This window comes from Sciurus vulgaris, assembly GCF_902686455.1.
Source record: "Sciurus vulgaris genome assembly, chromosome: 10".
Classification (NCBI taxonomy): domain Eukaryota; kingdom Metazoa; phylum Chordata; class Mammalia; order Rodentia; family Sciuridae; genus Sciurus; species Sciurus vulgaris.
The window spans coordinates 75,125,893-75,139,466 of NC_136470.1; the positions used below are offsets into that span (position 1 = coordinate 75,125,893).

A 13,574-nucleotide genomic window follows, 5' to 3' on the forward strand; every position below is an offset into this window, starting at 1 on the left:
GTCAGAAGGGCTGACATGCATTCCCAGTAGCTGGAGTGATGCAAGCTTGCAGCACGAGTCCCTTGCAAGACTGAGGGCTCCTAAGTCCCAGAAAAGAAGAGGTGGGACTCTAGGGAGACCAAAATCCTGCTCTGGCTCCTCTGGGTAGGGCTGAGTAGAGAGGGAGGGGCCACCACTGTCCTGCCATCAGGTGTCCCCGGCTCCTGTAGAGCAGGTTTTTCCTTCAGGATCCAAGCTATTTATTGACTCTTAGCATTTGTCCTGTGGCACAAGAAAGCCATTCACCTGTATCAGCCACCTGGCACCTGTCATAGGCCAAGACCTGGTAGGAGCATGAGAAAACAGTTGATGCAGAGTGGAAGCCTAAGAAGCAGGGTGCAGTTTGCTTTATGACGACAGTGGTGGCCTTATTGGACTGTGACAGCAGTGTGATTAGCATTCACCGTTTACTTAAATATTGTGTACAGGAGCCACAGAGACAAAGCTTCAAAAGTGTACGTGTGAGTAGTCAGGTCTGAATTTGAGATCCTGGTTCTCTTTTCACTATATGACCTTGTTCAAAGCTCAGTTTCCTTATTTGTAATAATGTAGTTAATGATAAGACCTGCCAGGCCTACCTACCTGGCAGAGTTCTTATGGACATTCTAGAATTTTGCTGGGGATTGAAATCAAGATCGGTTGTTTTCAGAACCCATTATCCTTCTCCCTTTCTGAAAATCATATGACCAGTTTTCTGGCCTGCCTGCTGTTATCCATGCAGTCTCTAAACCTCTGGCACTGCTTCTTCTGTGGGATCTGCAAACCCTCTTCGCACACTTGTATTGCCTGGGCCCTCTCGGTCAGTCACGTCCACCAACTATCTGTGGGTTACCAAGCATTGTGGCCAACAAGGGATGCACAATGAGGAGTGAGACTGTTCTGGACACGCAGGGAAGACAGACATTAATCAAATTCTTGCCTGATAAGCACAGCATTACAGACAGATATCTATGCTAGGAAAACTGTATGGGCTGTTCAGACTCCAAGATGATTGAAATTACCTAATCAGGTAAACTTTTCTGAGGAAGTGATGATAGAGCTGAAATCAAAAGATGGATGGGGGCGTGGAGGTTTTCGTATAGAGAGAAAACAATGCATTTGGGGGGAAGGGGGATATCTTGAAGTACCAAGAGCTGAAAGCAGTCATCCTGGCCCTCCCATGAGTTGACAAGCTGACTGATCAGATCATAGACTATTTATTGAATCAAATCCAGCAGAGAGCAAGGTCATTTTTCATTCATTGGCCACACACGCAAACTTGTTCATTTTTTCCCCCTTCTTCCTTCCTTTGTTCCTATGCAACTGGGTTGGGAAAAGGACTGGGGTCGGAGACCTGGCCATTCCATTCTTTAGTCTAGTCTTACATATTGAGATTCTCTGGTCAACTACAGGATGCCAAGGGGAAGGAAATGGCTCTAGAAGCCTTCAGTCCTGGCCACATCCTCTGCTCCTTTCTATGCTAGGTCTTGGGAACTCATTTCCCACTAACTTTGGATTCTTGGGTATCTCCTTTAGGAATTTTGGTTAGAAGCCTATGGCAGCTGTGGTTGAGCGCAGAATTAGGGATCTCCACCAGATCCTGGGACTGAAAATCCACCATCATTTCTAATACCTTCCAACAGCACTCCTAGTGCTTCCCAGACTTTGTAATATTGTTTATTCACTTATGCATACCAGTGTGTGTGAGGCAGCTTGATGCTCTGTGAATGAAATACCTCCAAAAACCTTTACAAACTAATACAGGGTTCCCATGATCTTCTCCTGGTAAACAACTGAACTTCCCCAAAACATTAATGCTAAACAAAACAAAACAAAACCACTTAGGTAGACTTAATTTGCACAAGAGGCAGGGTATCACATAACATCAGTCAGTTGTTTGGTAGTTACCTGCAACACACATATATAGTTGCTCAGGAAGATGAAAACAGAAACAAGCAAAGGAGGGATGGAAAGAGAATAAATATGATTAAAAATAAAACTAAAATTGGAAGACCCACCACCTCCACATGGGTAGGATATGCCTTCCTTCCTCCCAGATGGTAAAGCTGGCTGCAATGTTCCAACTTCATTGTCCATAATTTTGCTTTTGCCTCATGGGCCAAATTCCTGTCCATGATTGGCCGATAGCTTGCGAGTGAGAAATTGGGGACCTTTACCACCTCTGTGCATTACTTTTATAGGATATTTCTGCCTTATTTCCAATATGTTGTGATATACCTCAGAATGTTCTATACCTTTCAGGTTTCTGACAAAGGAATATTTGGTGGGGGCGGGGGGACCGTACTGGGGACTGAACCCAGGACCTCACACATAATAGTCAAGTGCTCTAGCACTGAGCTATATTCCCTGGCCTTTATATTTGTGAGACAGAGTCTAAGTTGCCCAGGTTGGCTTAGAGCTTGCAATCCTTCTGCTTTAGCCTCCTGAGTAGCTGGAATTACATATAGGTATGCACCAACACTCCCAGCCTTTTTTTTTTTTCCACTTTCTTCTTCCTTTTTCTTTGGGCTGTTTGAAATCTGTGTTCCTTAAGTTTAGGGCACGTACTTGATCTTACTCTGCACTCCACTTGTCAGCAAATGCGAATTATAAGTATTCTTTCCCTTTCAGAATCCCTATCACTTCCACATCACTACTTATTTTTTGCTGGTCAATTAAATCCAGACACATCAACTTTGTTGTATCTTCAGTCTTTTTAAAGATAATACTTGAGTATTTGTTCTCTGAAATGCTTGGGGTTACAAGTATTTCAAATTTTAGAAAATTTTCATAAATGCAATGAGTTATGTTGGGGATGGAACTCAAGTCTAAATATGAAATTCATTTGTTTCATACATACCTTATTCACATAGCCCCAAGTTAACCTTATACAATTTTAGCGCACCTGCAATACTGTCAGGAACCCATTATGTGAGGTCATATGTGGAATTTTCCAGTTGTGGCAATATGTCAGCAATCAAAAAGTTTCTCATTTTGGGTTTTCAATTACAGATGCTCAGCTTATATTTTCTGTAAGTCAGAAATGTATTACATGCCGTGCTTCATATGAAATGAGGTTTCCAACACTGGTCCAACTCTGCTCTATTTTTCCTTTATGATACTTAAAATTCTGAACTAGAAAATGTTTACTGTGTTACAAGTTTAAGACAGTCACAGCAACTCGGATAGTTTGTCATCCTCCCTTCCTGATGGAAAATACTGAGGTTCAGAAATGGCAAGTGGCTTGAACAGGGTAACAGATAGCTCAAGGCAGACCTGCGATTTTTAAGTCCCCTGCTCACTTGACTGCTCCATATTTGCCCACGCAGCCTGTAGATTATCAAGTCCCAGCCCTACCACAATCATCCTTCATGACAAACAGCTCATTTAAAGTCATCCCAAGCCACACTGGCCTTGCTGCCTGGGAGTTGGTTTCCTAAATACATTTTTTGCATACTTATTATCGGACTGCATATTCCTCCCACCCTGAGTGCACAACTGCTCTCAAACCATGAGGGCTCAGTAAAACTTATGCAACCGCCCTCACCCAGTAAGGCCTGAAATTGAGAGGCCAGTGCTGTGTCCTCTTCCTGTCATTTTTGTGCTCTAGCAAGATAAAATGCTAGAGCACAGGTTGCACTGCCAGGTTGCACGGCAATGGTGCTAGCGCTCCCGTAAACAAAGGAAAGCTACCATACTGGAGGTTTAAAAGGTGAGTTTACAATGGCTCAAACACCTTGAAGGAGGTGGAACACCATAAACATAGCTGTCATCTGGGAGTACTGCACACTAGTATATGACTTCAAGGACTTAAAGACTATGCTAGTATGACTAATTAGGCTTTGGTTCAGTTAGTTTCCCTACTTCCAAGAAAGCATTCTCCAGCATCACCCCCAACACCCCAGGGGAGTACAGATGATCCCCTGGTCTTTTATCCTCAGGTTTGAGAATCCCTATTTAGCATTCATTTCCCACTCCTGTGATGTCAGTTTCTTTGGAAATAAGTCTATTTCATGTTCATAGACTAGGCTTGATTCCTATTCATAAATCTGGATTTTAAGTAGGAGGGTTTTTTTTTGTTTTTTTCCAAGAAGGGATTGAACTCACGGACACTCAACCACTGAGCCACATCTCCAGTCCTATTTTGTATTTCGAGACAGGGTCTCACTGAATTGCTTAGGGGCTTGCCGCTGCTGAAACTGGCTTTGAACTCGTGATCCTCCTGCCTCAACCTCCCAAGCTGCTGGGATTACAGGCATGCACCACTGCGCTGGCAAATAGAGGGTAATTTTTGACAATATTCTCTATTTCCATTACATTGACCTGCTTATATTTTCTATCTTCTGGAACCAATTTATTAAAATTGTATTTCCTAGTAAACTATCCTAAAGTAGAGAACTGTACTTACCCATTTGTTGAGGAATGAGATGTAAATTATTCAGCACAGCACCCATCTTCACACTGAATGTTTGCTTTAATGATCTCAAATACCATACTGCAACCAGTAACTGACAGCACTACCAAAGCCTTCCATATGCTCAAAAATGCCCGTAGCCTCAGCTATTATTTGTATCTAGTACAATGTCTGTCACTAAGTAAGTGATCAATGCTGAATAAATGCAGGGTCAATGTTTTATGCCCCAGCAAGTAAGGATTCAAATCAACAGAAAACACCATGACTACCACAGGTAATGCATTCTTGTTTACAATACTACATTTCTCATCGCAGCTTTTACACATAAGTATATACATCTGCATGAATGTGTGGGTAAAAGGTTTACTCTAAATGTCCTTTTCATTTGAAAATAAAAAACTGAGAATCACATTTTAAATTTTAGTTCATTTAAAAAATTCACCTCCATTCTTTATTCATCATATAGATGTTAACTTATTTTAATACTTATCAGATTCATCAGAGGGAAATAGCAGATACAGCTCTGAAAAAAATCAAAATCTATCCAAATATATAATCAGAAAAATGTTCATATTCTTTTTGTGTGTGATAACTAATCAAGTAAGACTCAATGACAACACAATAATTCAAGTGACTTCAATTTTATTTTTTTCATATAATCTTCAGGTGGGAGAAGTGTCATGTAGAGTATCTCCCCACCCCTCACCCCACCAATTTGAATCATTCAAGAACTGGGATCTAAGAAATGCATTAGTAGACTATCAGCGGTATTATTATGTACAATTGGTTACAGCACCATGCTAATAAGCCGGGGTCATAGGACTCATCTCTGCAAAGGCCAATTAGTTTACATTTGTCCCATGGACCCAGGCTGCACTCCTGACTGCTGACAGCTTTCTTACAATGCATCCCACTGTCATGAGATAATAAGGTACTGGCAAAAGTGGTAGATAAATGAAAACATATCTACCTACACTAATGAAAGGGGGGAAAAAATCCCATGTATCCTACGATGGTGGTTAATAGAATCTTATCTGTAAAGAAAAAACCCACATATGCTGTTTGCTCTATGTTAAACATATTTCAAGTCTAAAATATTCAAGGACAGTAACATGACTCTTGCGCTTTACAACTCTCTAATAAATAAAACATTCCACATAAAGCTACAGTAAAGACCCTGATAATTATTACCCAATCTGTGAACTGTTAATTTCATACAGACATCTTTTTAAATATTGACTATGTACCATGGTTTTTGCATATTTACCACTAGTTATTTGGTTTAAAGTACTGTGAAAAATTCAGCTAGAAAATTAGTCATAAAACTGTATTCTGTATTTTATTTTTCAAACAGCCAGTGTCCACATTTAAAACGCAGAATTTGAAATTAAGTCTAGTAATTCAATTTAAAATAAAGCAAAACAACTTCCTTTAGTATCACAATACATAAAATGGTATTACAAACTCCTTAAGTGGCAAGACTAACTATACGACAACAGTGTCAAAAGCCGTGACTCATTAAACTTCTTAATGAATAGGTCAGTTTAAAGAACATTTCTGTGTTCCATGACTACACATGAAACAAGCTTTCACTGTTATTATAAAGGCTCAGCAAATCATTCATGGCATAATATGGGGTCAACCAAGACTTTTTTTTTTTTTTTTTACAATGATGATAAAAATGTATTTAAACAAAAAAATCCTCCCAACTATTTAAAAACAATTATATATGAAGGACAAAATATATTTTAAAATATACTGACTTACTAAATTTCAACCATCAGGCTGCTGACTACTGATGTAAAAGTTTGTATTTAAAAATATCACAAATATCTTATTTAACAGTGAAAATTTCAATGTGATAAGATTCATCGCAAAGCGATTTTCACCTGAGTAGATTCTGAAATTTAGTGCTCATATTTTGGGGGGAGGAGAAGGAAAGAGCCACTTTTTATCTGATCTGAGTTTGCAGTTGGTTCCTCCACACTAATTTCCTAGGGGGTTGAAGAAACAATCTGCTGTGACTTTCCCAAGTCATACCATGCCCCCGGTTTCCCTCATAAATTTGCTCTGGCATTTCATGAATTCTCAGTATCCATCAAATATTTCCACTTAGTTACCCATTCAAGCATGGCAACCAAATTCATTCAGTTCTATACAACAGCATCTATTATATTATGTACATGTTTAATTATCAATAGGAAATAGAAAATAAAATTTTACAGTGATTGGGAAAAGGGTCAGAAAATGGGATAGGAAAAATAATACTGTATCATCAGAATATCCTATTATCCTACTAGTTTCAATGACAGGGTTTTTCTTTTATTAGTTGATATACAAAGAAGGCTTGGGGATCCCAGGAAAATAACACTATGTATCAGAAAATTCAAATGCTCCACCATCAGGATTTCCATCACACATTTAATTTCTTCTGTACAATTTTTATAAACTTGTTTTCTTTTTAAAATCATCAGATTTCCAGATTAAATTCAGCACTACACAGTATGCCCTTGAAGTAAAATGAGGTTACCTGCTTTATTTGGATACCAAGTTCCCTTCCAGACAGCATTAAAATAAAGACAAGTAAGACTACACAGATAAAATCCAGTATAATTCAAATCCAACAATGAAAAATTTCCCCCATATTTTTGCAAAATTCTTTCTACTGAAATGCTCTGCTACAATAATAAAAAGCATACATTACATATAAAAGATACCAGTGTACTAAAAAGTGACAGAAGTGGACTAGCAAATCCTTCAAAGCACATTATATAAATGACTAGCATTTAAAAACATTTCTCCTATAAAATGTAGGTCATATACATTTATAAATTGGCGGTTTTATTTCTAAAGCAGTGATGTGTGTGTTCAAATAGTTAGCTGTTCTGTACAGTATAATATTGACTCACTTCAAACTACAATAAGTTTGTCTTTCTTTGTATTGAAGTTGATAAATTCATCTGATCAGCAGAGAAATCAAGCTTGAAAAATAAGTATCTAAAAATCAAAGTAGAAAGTTTAGAATTATTGAAATGTAGCTATGAAATATGAAGAGAACTATCTATTTCACAATGGAGCTGAAGTGACCTCAAAACTTACGGGCTTGAATCTAAAACAGAAACAAATATTAAAATCCAAAGCAAACCACAAAGTTAGGTAGCAGTACAGAAGCAGGGAAAAACAACAACACATCCCTTCCTTCAGTGTGATGGGCACTAAGTTTTGCGGTCTTCCTCCATCTTGCAGAAGAGTGGTAAGGCCATTCAATGCTTAGTGAAAGTGAGTACAGATGAAGCCAGATTTAGCCTGTCTCCTCTGCAACTTCAATTATGCTGTGTAAACAGTGTTACGTTCCAATAGGAGGAACAATGGAATTTGCTTATAAAAACTGATTAAAGATAATCATTATTAAATGAAATAGGATAATTAATAACTCTGAAATGTTTTTAGAACTTTCCTGATGCTACTTGTAAAGTTAGCACTGCTATGTATTATTGCTTACATACAGTACAACATCATATGCCTTCTAACATAAAGCAGTACTGTGATTTGTTTGTACATATTTACAGATTCTTAAAAACAAGCTGTAAAAACATTACATACTTTCAGACAATACAAATTAGCACATTGGTACTCACTTCAAAACAAATGGAATGCATAACATTAATAAACATCATAAAGGAAGACTCACATGAAAGTCCTTGATTGTCAAGACACGTTTATATATAAACTCTAACTGTGCAGAATTAAAGATTCAATCATAGGTACATCCTTACTTGATGAACCATATTTACAGCATGGTATTGCATAAAAAAATAAAATAATGTTTACAGGGTTTTACTTTTTTATCCATTGGATTAAAGAAAGCAACAAACATAACAAGAAATGTTTGTCTGCTTTAATTTGTTTCCTACCAAAGTTTAAGTGAAAAAAGGAAACATACGGTTTTTATTTGCAGAATATAGCAAAAACAACTGGAAAATTATTTCCCTGAAATAAAGCAATTTGAAACGGAAAAGGTTTAAATTAAAATTGCAGACTCAAAAAATTTCTCATTGATTATAATAGTGCTTCTTCAAGTAAATACATACTGTGAAAAAATGAGTTCTAGTTTAAAATGTTCTAAGATACGTAGTACTACAGTAATGCCTACTTTTAAAGTTTCCCGGCTTTTTTTTTTTTTTTAAACAGCCCTTTAAATACCCAAATTAATAAAGTGAAAGAAGTGGCAAAAGATCTAACCTCACTAGCACTTTGCAAGGGTCTCACATCTGTGGAAATGAAAGCCTGCCCTGAGCACAAGGCCTTTTCTACCTCTCAAGAGATAAAATGACCCAATTGCTGGCATCTTCAGCCAGAGCGAAGAAGATGGATTTCTACCTTATCAGGTAGCACATCTGCATGTAGATCTAAAACATTTAGGAGCCACTCAAATATTCTAAACCAAATGAAATATATGTGCAATAAAAATTTAAGTTAAAAAAGACACTTTTAGAAGATGTTCAAAAGATACTTTATCTAATATGATGTTTCCAATGCTCAAACATAAAAATAGGACCTAAGTGAAAAAGCACACCTCGCTCACACAGATCAAGGGTTTAAGGGTGTAAGAGCATGTTTTTATAGAACAATTTGTTCACTGAGAGAAACAAGAAACATGAATTACTAAGGATATCTCATATCCTCCATGTTTCAAATTAAAGCAGCACACAACGCCACTTATTTTCTCTACTAATGCCCAGATAGAAATTAAACAATTTTCTGAATAAAATGGGGAAACCCAAACTGTCAAGATGTTTATCATAGGATGATAATACAAGGTAAGTCTGGTAGGCATTTAGAATTTCACAGTAAGAGAGTGATGACTATACTTAAATGGTAAGTCAATAAGTTATGCTGGCTAAGTATCAGTTATCTGAAAAATGCTTATAACCTGGTAGAAAAGTCTGCCATTATGTAGATTTAAAGAAATGTGTTGAAGACAGGAATGCAACACCTGAAAATCTGCTTGCATAACTACCATTTTCAAAGGCCTTCCTTCCTAAGCTTATCCAAACTGCTCAGCGATAGTCACATTCTTAAAACTGTGCTGGTGATGTTAAAACAAACCAAAAATTTTACACAGTATCAAAAACTGCATCAAGTTTCCAAAGGAACAAAATTTTTGATCAGACTAAAAAAAAAAAAAAAAAAAATCAACTCAGGAAATAAATGCCTACTCTCATCAAAAGTACTATGAGAAAAATGTCTATCTAGGGTGAGCACAGTTCCATTTTTAACATCTCACCTGAAATAATTCTTCTTGCAATTAAGTGATGCATAACACAACACACATCAATCTTACGGTCAATAATGGCAGAACTTAAATATTTACTTCAAAGAAGTCTAAAATTATTGAAAACTTTGGCAGCAAAGAAAGCTGTCAAATGGGAAAACTAGTATTTCAAACAAAGCTTAATAACCAAAGTGTAGAGGAAACCACATTAAACATAATTTATATTCTTACCATAAAAACACCAATATATTTAAAATAAATGAATATAAGTGAAGAATGTTAGGAGAGGATATTTCTTTGTTCCCTTTCTTTATGAGAACAGTCTTGGGATAACATTAAATAAGAGACAAAAATAATTTAAATGGATAACATATTCTATACTGAAACAAAGAATGTAGACTTACAGGGCCAATATAAAAGTTAAAATCAACAGCTTCATCTTCCAAGGACATTAATTTTAGGTTACCACTGGTGCTATATATCAGTACGAGCATTGTGACAAAGATGGCGGAAATTTAAAATACAAAAACCAAAAAGTTAGAACAAATTAAAGAGGATGATAGCATCAATATGACTAATGTTACTCTCCAAAAATCAAAACTGTCCAATGTGTAACTCAAACCATCATTCTTCAGAAAAGCATATATATAAAAGCACAATTTATTGTACCATGCTGTATTATTTTAAGACAAAGTATTTAAAAAAAAAAAAACATTCATGGTATAAGGATAAAGTCTGTAGTTTATTTAGATTTTGAAATGCAACAAAAAATTTCCGGTCACTCATCTAGCTGAAAAAGAAATTGTAGTTACTGGAATTAGTAAACACTTTTGGTTTGTAAAACTGTAATGAGCAGTGTTCATTAAAAAGTAACTCAAGATAAAATAAGCAATTAAAAAGCCCATTTCTTGTTTCTCTGGATACTGTTTAATAATCCAAGAGTCTAGAAAGAGAAGGATTAAACCAGATTTTACAGTTCCAAAGATATCCCAATTTCCTTTTATTGCCAAAAATTAAAATTGTCAATTATGAGATGATTATGACACAACCATATCAAACCTAAAAATCTAATCTTTCACTTTGAGAAATCAAAAATACCAAATAGATTCTAAGTGCTCTATGTTAACTGAAGTGTATATGTAAAGTAAAATACAATTAAGCTTTAAAACGTGGAATATACATTTTGTGTAAGCATTATGTTCTTGGGAATGTAATCTACAGAATATTTTTTACTAAAACTTCAAAACCTCGATACTTGCACATGAAAAAATCATAAAAAATATCTAGGTACAACTGTACAAAGAAACTGACACCAATATGCATACTTCCATACAGAAGTGAATGCTTCAACAGTTGTGTATTTTGGTAAAAGTTTTGAAAGTATGCATATTTTAAAAGTAATTAGGCTTTTAAATAGTGGAGTCTTAGACTATCAGATTTTTATTACTTTTTTCTTCAAAAAAACACGTCAATATAATGCAAAATGAAAATCAAGGGTATATGGCATATCATTCTTTTTGAAAGGTGGTTTTTTTCCCCCATAGGACAAACTAATGTATTTAAGCCATAATCTCTTGACATTTAAACTTTTAAGTTCACTCTGTAAAGTATACTCAGATTCCCTGCTGAAGTGCAATGACTATGCTGAAAAACTTAGAAACAGTATGAGTAAATTTCACACAATTACTAATCTCCTAAGAATGTACAATGTTATCAGTTAGGAAACAATTGTGCGAAAGTCTTTTTTTTTTTTTTTTCCTTTTTAACTTGGTGTAGGTGGAATAGCAAGTTTCTGATCTAAAACAAGTATATGCATTGCTTCTATAAAGGTGACAACATGTAAGGCAGTTCAAAGAATGCTGACTAACCAAACAAAACGCAGTTATGGGATTATCTTGCTATTCATATCAGCTTAACTTGTTATAACGCATTGCTCTTAATCTGTACAGCACTCCATTTTACACAGAGTAACCCCACTCTTGATTAATCTGTTCTAAAGTGCCAGTATTATTTACACTTTTTTTTTTTTTTTTTTTTTTTTTAGCCAAAAGTCTGGCCAGTTGTGGCATCCGGTGAAGATGTCATCCCAGCTCTATTATCATTTACATTCACCAAGGGAAATTCTGAAAATTCAGCACTTGTCCCTGGTCCCCGAAGGTTCACCTGTCCATTGGCAGTGCTAAATTGAGTAGCTATTCCAGCTCTGGATCCATGATATGGAGCACGGAAGGGCTGTTCAAAGGAGCTCATTTGGTAAGCTTGGTGGACAGGCTGAGCCTCAGCTTTCTTCTGAGAAGTCACTTGATCCAAAAAGTCCTGTGTTGATGTGGCAGAAGCATGGTTTGTCTCATCACCTGAAAAGGGAAACGAGTGCTGTGAATCACCAACTATTAGTCCAAAGTGGGACTTATCTGGAGTTGTTCTTAGTGGAGAATTCATTCCTGATCGAAAGCTATTGATGGGCATGGCTGCATAGACTTGCTTGTCTATGGAAGAGAATGCTGGCTGATTTGGAAGGGTCTGGTTATCAGTCACAAAGTTAAGGCTCGGGCTATTCAAATAGGCATCATTTTGGCTAGTTCTGTCCAAAGCCTGCTGCAGAAACTTTGAGTATTCCTGCAACATGTTGGCTTTATCTGATGAGGATGCTTGGGAGCTTGATCCAACATTCTCTGACTGGGTGACTTCAGGTACTTCTGAAGAATTTATTGATATGCTAGAAGTCACTTCAGTGTCTGCAACACTGAAGGAAATTTCATGCTGTCCATTAGCTTTATGGGAATAATGATCCAACAAAGTCTGCAGTACCTCATCTGGAATAACATTTTTGTCATGATTACTCTTAATCTCCACATTCAGTGCTTGTGAATCTAATATGGATGCTGTGGTACTTTCATCAATGACACTTGCCACAGCTGCTTGTGTTACAGAAGGCTGAGAAGCTATGGTACCCACATTCAGCGCATACTCCCTGCTGTTGTTGCTTGCTGCTTGAAGATACCGCTTCTTCTTCAAAAACTGCATGGCATCATCATAATTAGTACTACTATGCACAGGTTTACTGGGCCCCTCTTGCAAGTTATCAACCTGATCAATGTCAGCAGTGCCTTCTGAGTCCAGCAAAGCTTGCTTATCCACAAGTTCAAATGCATACTTTGAAACTTTGCTCTCTTCATATGTGGATAAAGGCGAAATTGTTTGATTTTGCTCCAGTGGCTGTTTCAAACTTCTCTTACTATTAATTTTTTTGAGAACCAACTTCGGTGGATGTATTTCTCCTGATGCGTCTTCTAAATGGGATCCCCCAACTGAAGAATGTGGCATTTCAACAGCATATTCTGCCACCATATACTCATCTTTTACTTTAGTACTTGAAGAATAAAGAGGCAAGTAATCGTTTTTGTCTTTCTTCAGGTCAGATTTATCCAAAGAACTCTCTTTGTCCATTCCAGATGATTTCTTCTCAGTTTTCTGCCTTTTCTTTTTTGGCAGTGAGTTATCTTTTGGTGATGTAGAAAAGCCAGAATCTTCTTCAGATGTCAGAAGGCCACCTTTGATGGCACATCTGTTTAGTTTTTTGTCATGATTTTCATGGCACATACGTTTATGTTTCAATACACGATCTGTTCTGGAAAAATACTGTTGAATTCAGAGATTGGATGTGGTTTTTTGTTTGTTTTTGTGTTTTTGGTCAACAAAGAAAAGAAAAAAGAAAACAATTAATATAAGTATAATATAAGCAATTTCAAGCAAATTAACTGAGCCAATTTTCTATTATAAATTTTATCAAGAATTTAAAATTTCCTCAAGTAGTTCTAGCATTAAATAGCATTTTCTAATTTCTTAGAATTACTTTATAACTTAATA

The 13,574-nt window shown here is 36.4% G+C and overlaps 1 protein-coding gene across 7 annotated transcripts in view; it reads right to left on the reverse strand.

The window, feature by feature from the left end:
- Positions 1-6,839: 6,839 nt before the first annotated feature.
- Positions 6,840-13,574, reverse strand: part of ZNF148 (zinc finger protein 148) — a 130,660-nt gene continuing 123,925 nt past the window's right edge. For all 7 annotated transcript variants that reach the window (XM_079156195.1, XM_079156194.1, XM_079156193.1 and 4 more), the window contains one exon: positions 6,840-13,346. In XM_079156195.1, coding sequence (XP_079012321.1) covers positions 11,748-13,346 — 1,599 coding nt within the window. In that variant the 3' untranslated portion in view covers positions 6,840-11,747. The remainder of the gene's footprint in view (positions 13,347-13,574) is intronic.